This window comes from Scophthalmus maximus, chromosome 18 (assembly GCF_022379125.1).
Source record: "Scophthalmus maximus strain ysfricsl-2021 chromosome 18, ASM2237912v1, whole genome shotgun sequence".
Taxonomy (NCBI): Eukaryota; Metazoa; Chordata; class Actinopteri; order Pleuronectiformes; family Scophthalmidae; genus Scophthalmus; species Scophthalmus maximus.
The window spans coordinates 7694308-7711621 of NC_061532.1; the positions used below are offsets into that span (position 1 = coordinate 7694308).

Consider the following 17314-nt stretch of genomic DNA (forward strand, 5'->3'; position numbering starts at 1 on the left):
CATTTATATTTCTTTTCTACAGAGAAGAAAGACTCTCTTCGAAGGCGAGTGTCAGAGCCACCAAACAAGTACATAAAGGTTCCCATTTTTGGCAGAGTCTTTTGACACTTCAATTTTTACACATGATGAGCATGGAGGAAATTGTTCTTGGCGCCGGTGGATTTGTTTGGCAGAGAGTCAGCGTAGGTGTGTCGGTAGATGAGTGTGTCCTAAGATGGCTTCAGCCTCGAGGGCTGCGCTGACCCTAATAGTGACAGAGGCAGATTGATGGGACTGTTGAAGGAAAGGCACATTGAGAAACGGTACAGGGGAAACACGTCTATGTTCGTCTTTCTCTGCCCTCCAGCAGGCATGTATACATGGGTGTTGTGTGTAATGTAAAATAATATTTATAATAATAATATTTTGTAATATTTTCACTTGTATCTCTGTGTGCTATATTTCATAATCTACTCTAAGTGGAAACATGTTTTACTGGCCTTTACTTCGACACTCGTAGCTGCAGGACAAGTAAAACATCCTATAGACAAACAGAGGACATGGTGACACTTTGTCCTATGTATAGTTTAGATTAGGGGCTGTGGTGTGACAAGTGACTGTGTGTACTATGTTTGACTTGGGTGGGAAACGGCGGTTTGTGAAAATTGTTTTACATGGTGGTGTGTGCGCAGAGTATGTACACAAAACTGGGCGTGTACATAATCCTTACTCTCCTGACACTCCTCTGAGTTCCTGAAATCCAAAGCAAACAGAAATACAATCGGGCATGATCAACACGTTCCACCGATTTCCTATATTGTTTTTCAATGATGGAAGTCTTGTCCCATGTGTGTGTGCGTGCCTGCGTGCGTGAAACAGGTGTGTTAGGTCTCCGAAGTAGTGAGTGATTGGGCAGTGTCAAGTTGTGGGAGGGTGGCTGATAGCAAGTGAATTATGTTTCGTATTTAAAAAAAAAAGGTGCATTCAGAGGTGTGCATACATAGGTACAGGGTGGGTAAAGTGTGCTCTCAACAGCATCTGAGAAAACTTGTTTTGTTTTTGGTTCTTGTGTTTTTCATGAATGCTTTGTATGGGGTCCAGCTCCCCCTGCGCCGAGCAGAGCAGTGGTAGGTTCCAGCTGGGGAGGCCGAGGTAAAATGCCAGCGACTGATCAGTAGTAGGAGAGAGTAGGTTGCAGCTTGTTGTGTTCTCTTTTCCTTCAGCGGCATGTTGTGTCTGTTCCGTTTGTCAGGGTTTGCTCCTTTTCCCTGCTGTCTCGTGAATGATTTGAAAATAAACACGACAACCTTCTCTTTTTTTGCGTTAACTCCTCGCTGCTATCTTTGACTTCTCCTAACTTGTTTTAGTTTGTGCTGCTGTGTACACACAGCTCGTGTTTGACTCATAGGTTGGAACAACGTACACCTTTACCTCCTTTTAAAAAGGCAGAGGTCCATATTCACCTGGGGGGGGGGGGTGTAACGAGTAGAGTATTTCCTGTGTGTGTGTGTGTGTGTGTGTGTGTGTGCGTGCTCACGAGGTTTTTCTTCTAATCCACACACACTCTTTGTGGCTGAAGGAGAGTGCCTCTGAGGGCAATTAGCCGTGATGCCTGTCACCTGCTCAGTAACGCCATGGAAACAGCAGGTGTGCCCAGCAGTTGGTGACCAGGACAGAAACCTGCCGTCCCTCAGTTCCCTTTTGGAAATGACAGATTTGTGAAGCTACGTCGGAAGAAGGGACTTAACCCACTTTCATAGAAGGTGAAGAGTGAGGGGGAGAAAAACATGTTGACATCTCCTGTTGAACTCCAACGGCGGCTCTTAGTTTGGAGTGAGAATGAGCCCATCTCTTCCTTTCTCAGAATGGTCGGGTGAGTCGGTGCAGTTAAACATGACCAGCACTAATTTAACTCTTTCTACTTTTCGACGAGTTGCGCCTCAGACAGGGAAATCCAGTGTGTGAGATGCATCTGCATATGTCGGACGTGAGGGATGTTAACCCGGCTCTACTACTGGGCTTAGTGTTGTGTTACCAGCAGGGTCCTGAGCTGATGAGCTCATGTTTTGATTTACTAACCAGCAGTGACGCTAGCCCGCACTCTGGCTGACAAACGATGCCCCTTAGCAAAACAGTTTTGGGAAACATGCTTGTTTTCAAAGCCATGGTCGGATAAGACCCAATTCTGTTTCATATCTGTGTTAAGCAGAGGTCCAGGTTGCAAAGGGAGCTCAGCTCTGTTAAAAAGAGAGAGAGAAAAAAGAGTGAGAATACATAACCTTGCATTTGTTGTCGTTGGCCTTCTGCTCATGAGTAAAGCAAACAGCACCTGGTTCAGCCGATACATCTAAGACATAACTTCATTATTTAGTCGGGCCATACATGGTGGGAGTCATCTTGGAAGTCGCAGTTGCAAGACCAGCATGTACATAAAATGTATCTGTTGCACTAACTCCGACCAGCTGTTTGACATTGAGTCGGACACTGAGTGAAGAACAGTGTTTTTCCAGCACAAGGAGAAGACGGCAGGAGAATCATGGCTAACTGGAATTCAAGTGCTTTTGATGCTTTTCTGTCTGCCATTGATAGGGTAGATAAATGTTGCACAGGCATAGTTTTCTGGCTTCATACTGGTCAAGGCCACACATCAATAATGAACAAAATATGGTTAATTTATTATTGGATTATCTTGAGTTTTATTGCAACAATAATTACTGTATACGCTCATATTTTTCATATTTAAAAAAAAAACTTAATACAGCAAGCACTGCTTTTCCCTGCTCACTTTAGGTTTGAATCCAGGGTTATCCGGAATTATCCGGTTTATTTGAAAACGAAGCTCCTGCGAGGCGCTGCGGGCTGTAGTGCTTTACTAATCCGATGCAGTCCTCATCACCGTAGAAGTGTTATCCACATAATTTTTTGCATCATCAGGTGACGATTTTATGCTGTAAGTTTTTCCACCGTTTCTTGTGGTTTCACTTGGTTAGACTGAGCTTCAGAATGTGTTGTTTTTAATGTTGAAGCCCGTTGCTTAATACCTTGTTCAGGGATTATTCGCTAAAGGACTGCACTGTTTATTGTGCCAGCCACATCAGATGTGCCACTGTGTGTGTTGTCCATACGAGTGTGTCCCTAACCCTTCCACCACTGGCTGGCCTAATTTTAGTTTATGAGGTGTGGGACCGCTGGGTGCTACCCTAGCTGCCATTTTAGACGAGGAGGCTGGGAACGGTGCGCCTCACGGGGCTCCTATCTATCGTAATTATCTCCTTGTCAGGGGTTGGACAGGGGGCTCGGACCTCACTCCCTCCCCTCAGCTCCTCACGTGCACACTCACACGTCCATGCACTCAGCGGCCCAGCGTGTGCGCTGGCATGGCCTTGCAAAACCTCAGTGTGCCGCGCTGCCATTGGACACATTTCATTCCACTGAGGAAAATGTTATCTAATGCATACAGTTGAGAGTGGCAAGATCTAGGCTAGAGTCAGACAGGACAGCATAACCCAATTAGTCCAAATTAGACATGTGATTTCTCCTATCTGACTAGTTCTGAATCTGATTCTGGAATATATTAGTAATTTGAAATTTGGTTAAGTAATAATAAGTAATCTGGATATTGTGCAGCCTGTATACACTAGCCGTCTCTCTGGGGGCTGTGTTAATGGCCCACCGCCCGCCCTAGGTTCTTAATCTCCACAGGAAGTGTGCATCTGTGTTTTCATTCCCTTGACAGGATGCGTGTCTGTTACAGTCCCCTAGCATACCACAGATGGTGAAGGGCTGGGTTTGATCAAGTTGGTTCCCTCTCTCTCTTTATTCAACATGACTGGATTCTACTGACCAGATCTCACTTTTGTGTTAAAACCCACAATACGTCAATCTCATGAAAAGAGTAATTGCACTTTCTCAAATTTTCCGATGGGTCCACCCACCATATCAAGGTAATTGTGTCTATTATGAAGCTGCATGTTGTGGTGAGATTAGCTCTTATTAGCCTCTGTATGATTGTGAAGCCTTACTGAATTACTGAATGCTCACTGTGATTCACGGTGACAGCCCACAGACATATGTAAACCCTTGCTTCGATCTGCCCTCCCTGCAGCCTGCAGTTTTTCTGTAGCCTCTGTTGATGTTGTCTCTGATCTGTGCTCCCCACGTCAAAAGCAGGCAACCCCCCACCCCCCGCTGCACTTACCACCCTGTCCTCCAGCCTCTCCAACCAGCCTCTGTCACACATAGCTGTTTTACTCATCTGTCTCTTACCACTGTTCTGTTTTATCTCTGTGCTTCCCCTGTCACTCTCCTCGTCTCTCATCTCTATGGCCAGGCAAGTGAGGTCCTCTTTACATCTGCCTCTTACTGTTAGTGCACCATTTTTATTTTGCTCCTACCTCTCTCTAATCCATCTCCTTGCCTCTTCATTTTCTCTGTGCCTTTTCTGTTTCCCTACCACCATCTTTCCTAACCCTTTCTTTCTGTTTGTCCTTATTTCTGTCTGTTTTGGTTTCCCTTTTGGGTCCTTTCACCAATCTACACTCTGTTTGTTCCTGGGAGGAAAATGGGTGGTTAGGGCATGAAATGTGGGACTTGCATTTCAGACACACACACACACACGGACATTCAGGTGGACATTGACACCAATAAATCTTTAACTGATGAAATAAATAAATGTCACCTGTCATACACCTTATCCTATTTTTAGAGGTAAAGCCACAGCAATGCTGTATGGTTGTGTCATGTGCTTGTGTATATGCAGTATGTAATTGTTATCCCAGAGAATCACAGCACTGTAAGTTGAAAGACCACCTAATCACAGTAGAGTTTCCCCTCAGAGAATTCCCATAAGGACTTGATACCAGCTGAGCAAATAGACTATACTTAGCATGTCACGTTCTCAAGTGCGCTTCCCCCTCTCAGTTTTGCATGACACAGTTGAGGCTGACGCAAGTGGAGCCTATATTTTGATGGTGTCATCAACAATCTCACAGTTTCCTGTGAGGAGCCCCCTCCCCTCCACGCGCTGGATATCTTACGTGATGATACACGTGCAGGTGTGTCACATGAATCACCCCTGACGTGCTTCTTGTGTGAAGAGGCAGGCAAAGTGTGAGATAGAATTAGACTTGATCAAAAATTCCACCCTCTGATACTTTTGAACTGTCGGATGCTCGACCTGTGTTGCTCAGTTTAACCCACAGGTTTACCTTTGATGACGTGTTGTGCCCACTTTCCCTCCGCTGTTCTGTTGTACATACAGATGTTGTGAGCCTATTTCTGGAGTATCTGACATGTCTGCATCTTTCACATTGGTTCCATTTCAACTTTGTTGGAGAATTCACAGAACATTGACAAAACATTCAGTAAAACATTTAGAAAATGGTCCTTGATTTGCAAGGTTTTGCTTTATGTCAGGTTTTAGAGTTTGTATTCATTCCTGTCTGTACAAAAAATATATCTGAACTCTGCATTGCCACTCAACCCATACCAGTGTCTGTCTTGATGCTTCAAACATTTCACAGTGAGGCGGAGTCAATTGTGCTCTGAGAGATTGTGGAGGAGGGTTGGTTAGACCATTGCATTCAATCTATTACAATGTACGGCACTGATGAATCAAGAATTTCAAGTATGACTGATCCTCACAGTGTTGCACTGGTGTTTTCACTCTTAAATTCTGAGCCCTCCCTGGTTCTCTCATTCCCACATCCATGTCATCTGCGATTTACATGCCAGGTTGATAGCCAATCACAGAATGTGTTACAGGCCATGGCTTATTTTCATTGTTTACCTTGTTTTACAAGCATCAGACCCAAAGTGTCACAGAAAGGCTAAATGGCTACACAAATCAAATAGCTAATGGGAAAAGGAAGAGCAGTATTGTATTACAAATGGAAAGGAAATTACCTGTTTAATTGCTTTTAAACTGCATTTTCAAACAGATTTTTAAATTACATTATTCATGAATTAATGTATTTTAAATGATGTGCTGGGTAACTGGTTAACGTTGTTTTTGTAGACCCCGTTTACATTTTTCACCATTACTTGAAGGATTAATATTCAATGTGTAAACTCCCCATTTTATTGCTCATTAAATACCCTTGATCTCGAACGGTCAGATACAACAGCTTCTCTTTATCACCCAGTTATCAGTTACGCCCTGTGCTCAGTTTCACTCTCAAACATCCAGGTTTTCATGATCTATGTTCAACCCAGAAATCCTGTACATCACATCTTGGTGAATGTTTACGTAGTTTTTCTACACAGAGGGCCAGGTATTGTGTTAATGTCCTTGAGCCCTCCATGGGTTTACTCACTTGGTTGTTTATATCTGTCCTTCTCTCCTTTGTGTCTCAGGTTTGTGAGCAGCCATGACGAAGTCCTACGAGTTCAACTGGCAGAAGCACCTGCCTGAGTTCATGCAGGAAGGCGCCTCCTTCGACAGGTTTGACGAGGTAAAAACAACACATTTGTTGGGTGCTCATGAGATTCTTTCATAAATAAAAATATAAAGTCTGCAAGTATAAAAAAATAAATAGCCTCCTAACCTCCTTTTGCAACATTTTTCATACATTATACAGTAGCTTATGGCATGCATACATTCTGATGCAGTTAAGATTTATGTTTTATATCCCTGATGAACGTATGAATGCTTAGTCTGTGTTGTGAGCTGTATGAGTGTGTCAATAACATTGTTGATACTGACATAGGTTATTAGTCCAACTATCATCCTTCACTTTAATGACCGCCCCAGGGCCAGTCATTAGCATGTGCTAATGACAGGCGTGCGTGCGTGCGTGCGTTTTTTCAACAGAAAAATTACTGAATTATTAAGTATCCTGTCTGTCTGTCGACGAATATGTGTCAATAACAACTAATATCTATCTGGCTCTGTGTGTCTGTCTATATGTATATGACCCAATGTATATGGTCCAACGTTTCCTCTGACTTACTTTATCAGGACACTGTGCTAGGACATTTGCCCGAGCAAAGGAAAAGTGTGTCATGCGCGCACACACATCCGTACACGAACCCTCGCACAGGAAATCCCCTCAGTCCTCTCTGTTTGTATAGGCATCTGTGAGGGAAGGTGCATCCCTCTTAGGGAGAGAAGAAAACTTGAAATAGTGGAGGGAAAAAGCAGCATCAAATCCAGTGCTATGTCAAAGTGAACCATGAAACTGGGCCAGCGTGCTTCTGAAGAAAGTCCTCAGTGTGTTGCTGCCATGAAAATGAGCCAGGCTTGGACAGGACATGGTCAGGACTGACCTACTCTGAATCACTGGATGTAGGCTGCGGGTATAATAGGCTCCCCTTCTCTTCCTCGGCCACAAGTGTTACCCGGGGGGACACAAAAAGTGATGAACCTGGCTGAAATTCCCCCTTAATGTTGAATTTGTCACTTTACTGATGTCACTGAAGTTGGTTGTTTTAAAATGTAAGTGACCCAGCTGGGTTTGTCACTTTTTTCTGTCCCCTGGAAACATTTATGCCCTTGCAGTGTGTTGAGCTCTCAGGGCCACTGTAATTCTCCAACACTAACAATGGAGGTTGTGTAGGGTTGCTACATGAGACCAGGACTGGCCTGAATGGTAATCGGATTGTACAGGTTGAAATGAATGATGGCAGCTCCCCTCTTATCTCTGCTTAATTGTCATTAATGAACGATTTTTTTTAACTATGCTTTTGTCATCACCAATTTTTTTAATAATGATCATATCTTATAGTCTTGCTTGACAGATTACTTAGACTAAGAAATCTCTGAAGATAAAAAGTGGAGTTATAGTCATTCCGAAATGTTAACCTCCCTTTTTTTTTTTTTTAAATATCTGTGTATTCAGTGAGTGAGTGAATAGCTGTTGCTCAGTTGCCTGGCAAATACTAAGCCTTCAGGGGACATCTGTGTCGATTGAAATGACATAAGCCAAGAGTCCACCCACCCGCAGAGAGAGAGAGAGAGAGAGAGAGAGAGAGAGAGAGAGAGAGAGAGAGAGAGAGAGAGAGAGAGAGAGAGAGAGAGAGAGAGAGAGAGAGAGAGAGAGAGAGAGAGAGAGAGAGAGAGAGAGAGAGAGAGAGAGAGAGAGAGAGAGAGACACACACACACACACACACACACACACACACACACACACACAGGCAAAAAATGCTAAACAGCATGGATTTTTTTCCACAAAACATTCTCCACTGACTGAAACCCTACTGAGTGACAGATGGTAGCGACAGGTAATGTGCATGTTTGCGCGCGCGATGTGTGTGTGCGTGCGCATTTGTGCGTGTGTGTCTGAGATTCAAAGCTTTACTGGGGACCTCTGTCCCCACCTGAAGTCTCTCTGAACTACATGTCATTATAACTCTGTCCTAAATTAAACTGACATGGAGTGATCACAAGAGCTTTTTCATTTCTCACAATGCTTTTTATTACAATAATGTTCTCTCTTTAAATAGAAGCAGTCATTGTTGTTCCTCCTTTTACTGTCTTGGTTTTATTTTGTATTTGTCTTTCATCCTGTTTGTTACACCTTCATCCATTTTTTAAAACCTTTTCTGTTCAGCTTTACCTGTGTACCGTTCTGTTGCAGAGGATCCACATTTACAGTATTTCATTAGTGTTTTTATTGGTAGTGTGATATTTGAGAAGAGTTTCCCCTCTTGGCAATGGCGGAGAGGTCAGAGGTCAAAGAGATTCTCGTGTGTGTGTGTGTGTGTGTGTGTGTGTGTGTGTGTGTGTGTGTGTGTGTGTGTGTGTGTGTGTGTGTGTGTGTGTGTGTGTGTGTGTGTGTGTGTGTGTGTGTGTGTGTGTGAGAGATACATCCTCCTGATGGTCATTGATATAGATGTAAATAAAGGAGTTTTTGTCAGTTTAAGTTACTTAGCTTGGCTCTGTTTGAACATATATAGTACATAGTGTAGTAATACAAACCATTAAGGTGCTTTTATCTCTGTCTGTGAGTGAGTGGATGGAAACACATTTACAGTCTTTGCTTTGTAATTCTATCCAAATAGTCTTTTAAGTTGTTTTTGCTGTTCTGTTTCAAAGATGGACAGAACAAACTAGGACAGAGGATTAACAGAAAACAGACATCCACACACACACTGACCCACACTTCCCCAGGCACTTAGGAAAGAATGTACATATGTTGGGTAGAAGCTGGACAACCATAACTTGGGTTTTTTATCTGTCTGTTCCTTCTACTGAGAGATGCTCGGGTCTACTGTTAATCGTTCCTTTGCGTATGGAAGGACTGAGTGTTCCCATAAACCTTTTAGCTTAACAAGAACATGCCATCTGAGAGTGTAACATTAGCCTGCTGTATGTTCTTAACAGTCTGGGCTCATTTGAGACCATCTCTTTCATAGAGTTGGCTTCACTGAGTGCAGCTGACGCTCCTTTCATACCCATCTCACATGAAAGAGAGTAAAGCTTGTCACTGCACTTAACAGCAGGTTAACTGTTTACAAATGGAACTAGGATTGATCCATTGGTTTGGTTGGTGGTATTGGATAACAGGATAGGTGGTCTCTGCATGTTGCCTACGAGCTGGGGATGAAGAGCTAAAGTACCTGTGTGTAGCAGCATCATAGTCTCTCTTTTGGATCCGTGTTAGACATATGCGAGACAGCCCAGGGTTGTCTCCTGTCTCTAGTGCACATCTCTGTGTTCCAGTCAGATGATATTTGCATTTAATAATCCATAGTAGTCACATTTATCTCAGTTTGTGTTTGCCTGAGCATTATGTTAAATTTCCTCCGCACGCAACATCAATGTGTACATACTGAATATATTTGTTAAAATACTTTGCGTGTGAGTCTTTGTGTGTGTGTGTCCTTCGGCAGACAGGTGCATCTTGGAATCCCATTAGCGCTACATGTGTTTGTCTGGTTGCATAAGCACTCTGTGTTTGGAGAAACAGGTTGGCTGTTTAATTTCCTCAAATGTCAAATAAAACCCTGTGATTGATGGAGCCCCATGTCTTATGAAAATCTTCTATCCCCTCTGCAGGACCCATACACCTTTGAGCCCAGTTGTCAGATGAGGGTGGACGAGTACGGCTTTTTCATCACCTGGAAGAGTGAGGGAAAGGTATCACCTCCACGTCTTCAAATTTAGTGTATTCTCTTTGTCTGCAAGGGAAGTCTGACAGAGGAAAAACGTAAACTGGATATGTTATGCACATGAGTCGGTATCTGAAGTCTATCTCCTGGTGATTTCAGAAGTATTTTTATCTGACATAGAACCTTCCTTGGCGCAAAAGAAACACAGTAAGCTACATTCTGATACTGTACCACAAATGTAACTTTACTACAGGTGAGGGGTCCAGTGGCATTACAACAGCCTTATGTTGTTTTTTTTAACCGTTATGTAACAAAGGACTTTAAATAAGTAGCAACAAGTGGTTTTTTTTACCAAACTTGGTACTGGATGTCTTCTCATGAAGTCCATATGTTTTTATTAATATGACACAAAACATATCATGACTGATATGAGCATCCAACGCCATGGCTGAATATGTCAACCTTGGAACTCCAATGTGCTAGTGGCTGTTTCATAAAAATGTACATCACATACTACAGAACCAATCCTGTCAACTTGTGGGGTGGAGCTTTCTTTATCCTTTCACTGTAGCATACCTCTGATACTTTTTGTTTCGTCACTGTAGTATTACGAGGAGAAGCTAGGTGTAGCTAATTATCTGTAGTTTGGAAAACTAAGTTAGCAAAGGTAGCCAAGTTAGAGCAGGTGATCGGGAACACGGTTTATCTAACCATAGCAACACATTATCAGCTGTTTGATAATGTAGTTAAGCCAAAGGCTCATGTAATCTATAACTGTAACATTCCTAATGTTAAAGGCTGATGAAAAAAAAATTGGTATCGGCATCGGCCCTAAAAAATCTGTATCGGTCGATCCCTAATGAGCACAGTCGTTGATACAGGCGAGCAGCTGAGGCGGAACCAATTTGCATATTTATAGATCCACAAAAACTAAATGAAGCAAAGGTGTAGATCCAAGCCATTGCGAGGCCATGATGGAATTGTTTTCCATCAGGAAAAAAATGATACTTTTGAGGAAAGAGAGATTTTTTATGGGTTTCATCAAGAATTTTGAAGGAAACAGCTCATCACAGTTGCATCACCATGATGGAAGAAATGATAGGGCCATTGAGTGAATGAAATCATCTGACCATCACGACCCCCAAAATAAAATGTAACTACAAATCATCTTCCCCACTGCTGATGTTTTCCAAAGCAAACGATTTTTAAATTGATTGCTACCTTCCAGGGAGCCATAGATTTAAATTAGTGTAGACTTTCTGAGAAGTTATCCATCACCGTCAACTATAGTCTGCTTTATTTTTCTCCTGCTTTGCTTTTAGGTGTAACTTTTTCACTGTAAAAGTATGACATTAGCTGCTAGAAGCTCAACCTGCTGAACAAACAATAAACAACTATCCATCTAGACACTGTTACTCTATACCTGTTTATTCATTGTAGGGAGACAGGTGGGTGGACATTAAGGATTGGTACTTGTATGTTGAATTTATGGATGTCAAGTATTGGAAGTATTTGCAAAAATCACAGAAAATACACACTGTAATCCACTTGTTTTCATTAACTTCTCCGCCTCTTCTGTGTATCTCTCCTGTAGGAAGGCCAGGTGCTCGAGTGTTCGCTCATCAACAGTATTCGTGTTGGGGCCGTCCCAAAGGTGAGACCTCCAGGAAAAATAATTTCCTCCCTTCTGCCTCCACAACATTACCCAGTAGTCTGTGTCCTGCTCCCACGTTCCCAAATCTAAGGAGACCGAACTCACAGACTTGTTAATCATGCTTTAATTAGCCAAAGTCATCGGCTGTGTGTTGTATCAATCGACCCACTCTCGGCTGCCTCCTCACTGCCGAGGTTCTCTCTCAAATACCAGGTTCACCTGGGGCACTTGAGGAACGTAAACATGAAATATTTAATTAAACAATATTTATATGACCCTGGCTGGGTTTAGCTGCAGGTTGTATCTGAAACTTTTTATTTGCAGCCCTGACTTGTGCTTTTGACCCAGAGAGGAATAATGAAACACTGTTATGATGAGCTGTCAGAGAACTTTTGGGTTAAGGAGTTCACTCCACAGGATCAAAAGCTCACAGATATAAGACGTTCTGTCTCTGTCAGAATTGCTTTCCTTTATGTAATAAGGAACTGATCCTGAGACAGCTGAACGTACCATCGACCTGCATTATTCTTCTTGGAAACCAGTCAGTCATTTATGTAGCTGATTTTGAGCCACAGGTACACACAATGTGTTTACCTGTAGGGTTCTTCTGTATATTAAATATTGATTTGTGTAGTTCAGCCTCGACAGCGACACATTATATCACAGGATTTGGCATCACGTGGACCAGATGAATAATGAAAGCTGTCACAGGAATACCCACGTGGATGCCTGCCTCTAATCAGGATGCGAACCTGTGAAGCGACTAAAAGTCTGAGGCCTGACAGTAGACGCTGGTGTGTGTATGTGCTGTGTGCATAATCTGTTTGTGTGCTGTTGACAGCAGGAGGGGGTCTGTTTGTTTGGTCCTCTGTGTGGACGTGTGTTTGTACATGAGTACGGACACGTATACAGATACTGCAGCCTGATAGTAGCTCCTCCTGTTTGTTCAAACGTCGTGTGCTGTTCTGCAAGTACAGCAGACTGAGAGCAACCGATAGCAGTGCTTCTCCTCAGAGGCTAACGTGGTTACACAAGCTCCGAGAGCCGTTTCACATAATCCAATGAGTGAGAGAAGATGAATGGCTTTGGATGATTGCTGGCTGGGGCTTTGAAGCAGCAGAGCCTGTTACCTGTTAATTCAATCATATAACAAAAATGCATCTGTATCTTCAGGGTGACGAAGGTGGCAGACTGAAATCCGGTTGAAACGATGAGAGGGACGAGTCGAGCTGTGGTTTTGCTAGTGAGAGAATGTTGGTTTGGATTTTATGCTTCAGTCATTTCGGTCTGAGCTGCAGTGAGAGATGTAGATTCTGAGGAACAACTCATATCATTTGGTATAGTTTGTAATTCATATTATCTGTTAGATTTAATGCTATAAATGCATGAAATATATTAAATCCAGTTGACGTCTTTTTTATAGATAAATTCAGATGCATTTTGTCTTATTTTTCATAATAGTATTGCTGATAAAGAATATCCAAGAGGTGGAAGAGGTTGGAAGAGGTGTGAAGGAAGCCATCTATATATAATATGTTAAAATAGAGAAACCATCCCTCAACAGGGGAGGAGGTCTGAGACAATATCTTTCTCCCACCTACAATGCCGTATTTTTTCATCTCTTCCAAGGAGACTTCAAACCTGTCAATCTTAGACTCTTGTGACTCGCAAAACAACAGCGTGGACAAGGTCTAATGACCCTCGTTACAACAGTTTTAATGACTGGTTGAAGCACTGCCCATGCTCCACAGAGGATAAATACCTGCGTTTCACCACAACTTAGTCAGAACTGAAGGAGCCTCTTGAATGAAGGTAAAACATCTTCAAGAAACTACAACCAAGTCCAGTTGCTCCTGATTCAACACCCTTGTGGATGACCCTCAATCAGAGTGCAAATCTGTTTTTTCTTGCCTGCTGCTTTTTGTTTTTCCTAATATGGTTATTAAATTGATCTTATTGACCAGGAAGCTGTAGATCCTGTGCAGAGAGAGCTTCACATTAACCCCCCCACGACTTTAAAGACAGCAAATCATGTTGAGTCACAAAGGATTTGTATTCTCATTAAAATCCTGGCACATGTGAACTAAACTATAACCTATTGTTGCAAAAAAAAAGCTTGTAGCTGAATAAAACCCAACAACGTATGCTTCACTGTGCTGTGAAGGCAGACACTCAAAACAAACCATGTCCTATTAGCAGTCCTTTAAACATATGTCCGTTCCAGTGTTACTCTTACACTTGACGACAGCGTGGACCTGATTCACAGTCACCTCCTCTAACCTTCTCCAACCTGCTACAGTCAAGTGTCGTCTGAAGGAGTTCAGTTAAACATGTGTAAATCTGGACTCAGTGGTACTCTTCCATGATCTGTCACATTGTTTTGGCAGCTAAGATTTGTTTTGAATATGGGAATTGAATGTGTGTGTAATATGTGATTGCTATGCATTTTTTATCTCCCTGGAGCTGATGGAGCTTCAAACACATACTGTATATCATACTTTTATAAATCCGGGGGCTTCTCCACAACAGCAATAAACATTTCAGCATCCTTCCCACTAAGCTTCTCTCCCTTTGTGTTCTCTTGTCAGTGACTGTTTTACTGCACTAATACCAGACTGCCCTCGAAGGGGGTTTTCATTCCCCTCGGTAACTCTTAAAGTTAAAGATTATTTTACAACACACACCTTTAGTTTTATCTCCCAGTTGTTTTCAATGTCTCTCAAGCTGTTTTTTTCTGATGGTGTTTCTTCAACTCCCATAACTGAATTGCCTTTTGGTTTTCTTACTCCATCTCAGGAACCAAAGATCTTGTCGTCATTCGAGGCCATTGGAAAGACGGAGGCAGACCTGGAGGGCTGCATCATCTGCATCTGCAGTGGCACAGACCTGGTCAACCTGAACTTCATGTTCATGGTGGCAGAGAGCCCGGACACAGCCAGGGTAAACGCATGCATTCAATCAATCTCCACAGCTCAGGTGCTTTGGCCATGAGATTATTTTTCATGTAAAGTCAACGTGAGTGCAGCTTAGTCCGAAAATCTCAGTGTTTGTTCAATGTTCAAGGTGGAAATAAGTTTGCTACAGAAAAGGCGAGAGGGAGAGTTTTTCTACTTTCTACTAGAGAAAATGGAGAAGATCACTTTTTAGCCTTGGAGAGTGATGGATGACTGTCATTTACAAGGATAAAATTAGGTCTCTACACAGACACACACCCCACAGTGTAAAACACATTTATTCCTACTATTTCTCTCCCCATATTCTCTTACTCTCTATTCACTCTATTCTTTGTTCACAACCCCTTCAGCAACAAAATTAACTTAGTTAACTCCCCTCCAACTGATATGGCCACATCATACAGATATGCTACAACCTCAGCAGAACTCCTCAAAGCCCCCAAGATGCAGTTGGGGATAACATTTGGATGCACGTCCTTGATGGTCAGAAAACAAAGCCAGCCTTAACTGTAAGATTCAAATGAATTCAACATTTTCACAGTGTGTAACACAGAGGCATAAAAGAACACCCAGACACAGCACATGTTTCATTCAGAAACAAAGCAGATATCCAGGTGAAGGTTTTATATGCCAACTCCTCCACAAGGCAGATCTGACCTTGGTTTATTCTGATAAATAGACACTTTGAGTGACTCATCTCTCCCCGTCTCACCTCATCTAACTCTCCTTGGTCTCCCCTGCTTCAGCCGTTATTTTCTGTCTTTTTTGTCTTGTTCTGAAGTCCCCCCTCTCTCCTCTCTTTCCCCACCCACTCATCAGAGAACAAGCTCTAAAAGAGACTGGCTGATTGAGATTGTGTCTCTTTCTATAATCAGCAGACATTATTATTTCAGACAACGTTCACACTGTGAACATGACTTGATCTGGCTTTAAAGAGTGAGTGACACCTAACGAATGCTTTACACCAAGAGAATTAAGTTGGATATTGTTTAAACAATAGCGCTGGCATTATTCTAAATGGTGAAAACCAACAATAGCTTGTTGTTCTCTCACTCACCCTCCCTGTCTAGCACGCTCAACCCTGTTTGTTCCCATTAAAGACTTATAATCTTTTAATGATTCACAAATCTATAGAGCTTAATTTTGTAAAAGGCTTTCCTAAAACAGCTGCACTGTAATTCATATAAAACAGTGCTCATGTTTAGAGGACAATTGTTTTAGCTGCACATTAATATCCATTTGGTACATTATTGAGTATTTATGGCAGCTGGACGGTGTATGAGGTACTGACTCCAAATAAGCTACAGTGCCCGTGTTCATGAGACTGCGGAATACGAGGCTTCTTGATTAAACTTAAAGGTATAAACACATAAATAAGCCGAATTTCAGGCTTTAGCTACAGCCGTAGTTCTTGTTTTGATCAATTTAACGTTGCTTGTTGGTATTTTCCTCCCATTTTTGACCATTACAAAGGACTGTACATTATCACTGTCCTCTGACTTTCTGGCAGAGTTTAGGAAGACTGTTTTAGATGTGAAGCAGCTTCAAAGCAAAAGGGGGCATTTGGAGGAAAACCAAGTAAAAGTCAGCTACTGTATCTTCCATTAGTGATAAATCCACTGTGGCCCCAAAGGCTTGGCAGTAATTGAAAGACACAAAGCCAAAGCAAGAAAAAGCACTTTAACAACTTAGATTCAGTGCAGTTTTTCTCGGGCTCAAGGTCGTCTGCCAAGTAAGAAGCTCAATCCATCCAATCAATAACTGATACACACAAAGAGTTTCTGATGAAAATAAAGCTGAATTTATGTAAACATGCACATCATCCACATTTGTTGTTAATCTATGGTGATTGTTTTAAGTGCTGAGGGGATGAAACTCAGCCCCCTGGAAGTGACACAACACAACTAGAATAATTGAAAGTCACAGCATAGTGCTTGCCTTAATGAAAGTATTTCTAAGTTCTGACGCATAAAAAGTCCCCAGCATTTAAAACAACAACCAGTTTGAAACCAGTTTGCCTGTTGGGTGTCACCACAGGACTGTTCAGCACCACAGTGTTGGTGTCGATGCAGTTCCCATGAGAGGCTGTAATTGTGGTGATGGGTATTACAAATGATGTTTTCACTCCAGAGAGCTCCCTGCCACAGGGCTGCCAGTGATATCAATGCAACAGCCTTTAGCAGGGCGGCCTAGGGAGGCATACACACACGGATCCACGTACACACCCTCATCCCCCATGGTTTAAAACACATTTGTTCCTTCTATTTCTGTCCCCTTCTCTCACACACACACTGTGACACCATCAGTACATCCCAGCATGCAGGTGGCTCTAAGTATCAGAGATGACAGAGTTATTTACACCAACGGACACACTGTCTCATGGACACCACATACCCAAACAGACTATCCCTGCATGTTATCTATACTTGTATAATGGATGTCAGTAATAATTTGTGCGGGGGAGAGATTGATCCAGAGACATTCAGAGATGTGAAAAGCGAAGGGGTCAATAATTCCTCAGATTCTCCTCCTCACTGTGGTTTCTGTTGCTGCAGTTACCGGAGCAGGGTTTCCCTGTAAAGTTCCAAGGCTATTTGTTTACCGTCACTGCGTGTAGCCTCGACACCTGTCACTGTGGATGTTTTCATGCCAGTGTGTTTGATTGTCCTGTCAAAAC

The 17314-nt window shown here is 42.5% G+C and overlaps 1 protein-coding gene across 5 annotated transcripts in view; it reads left to right on the forward strand.

Moving 5' to 3' along the window:
- The window catches only part of LOC118290191 (1-phosphatidylinositol 4,5-bisphosphate phosphodiesterase beta-4-like), a 58914-nt gene that overhangs the window by 22809 nt on the left and 18791 nt on the right, over nt 1-17314 (forward strand). For 3 of the 5 annotated variants that reach the window (XM_035617658.2, XM_035617664.2, XM_035617661.2), the window contains exons 4-7: nt 6334-6431; nt 9977-10057; nt 11624-11683; nt 14480-14623. In XM_035617658.2, coding sequence (XP_035473551.1) covers nt 6348-6431; nt 9977-10057; nt 11624-11683; nt 14480-14623 — 369 coding nt within the window. In that variant the 5' untranslated portion in view covers nt 6334-6347. Of the gene's footprint in view, nt 1-1830; nt 1853-3788; nt 3924-6333; nt 6432-9976; nt 10058-11623; nt 11684-14479; nt 14624-17314 lie in introns of those variants that run through there. The other 2 variants (XM_035617663.2, XM_035617662.2) reach the window with 2 other exon arrangements.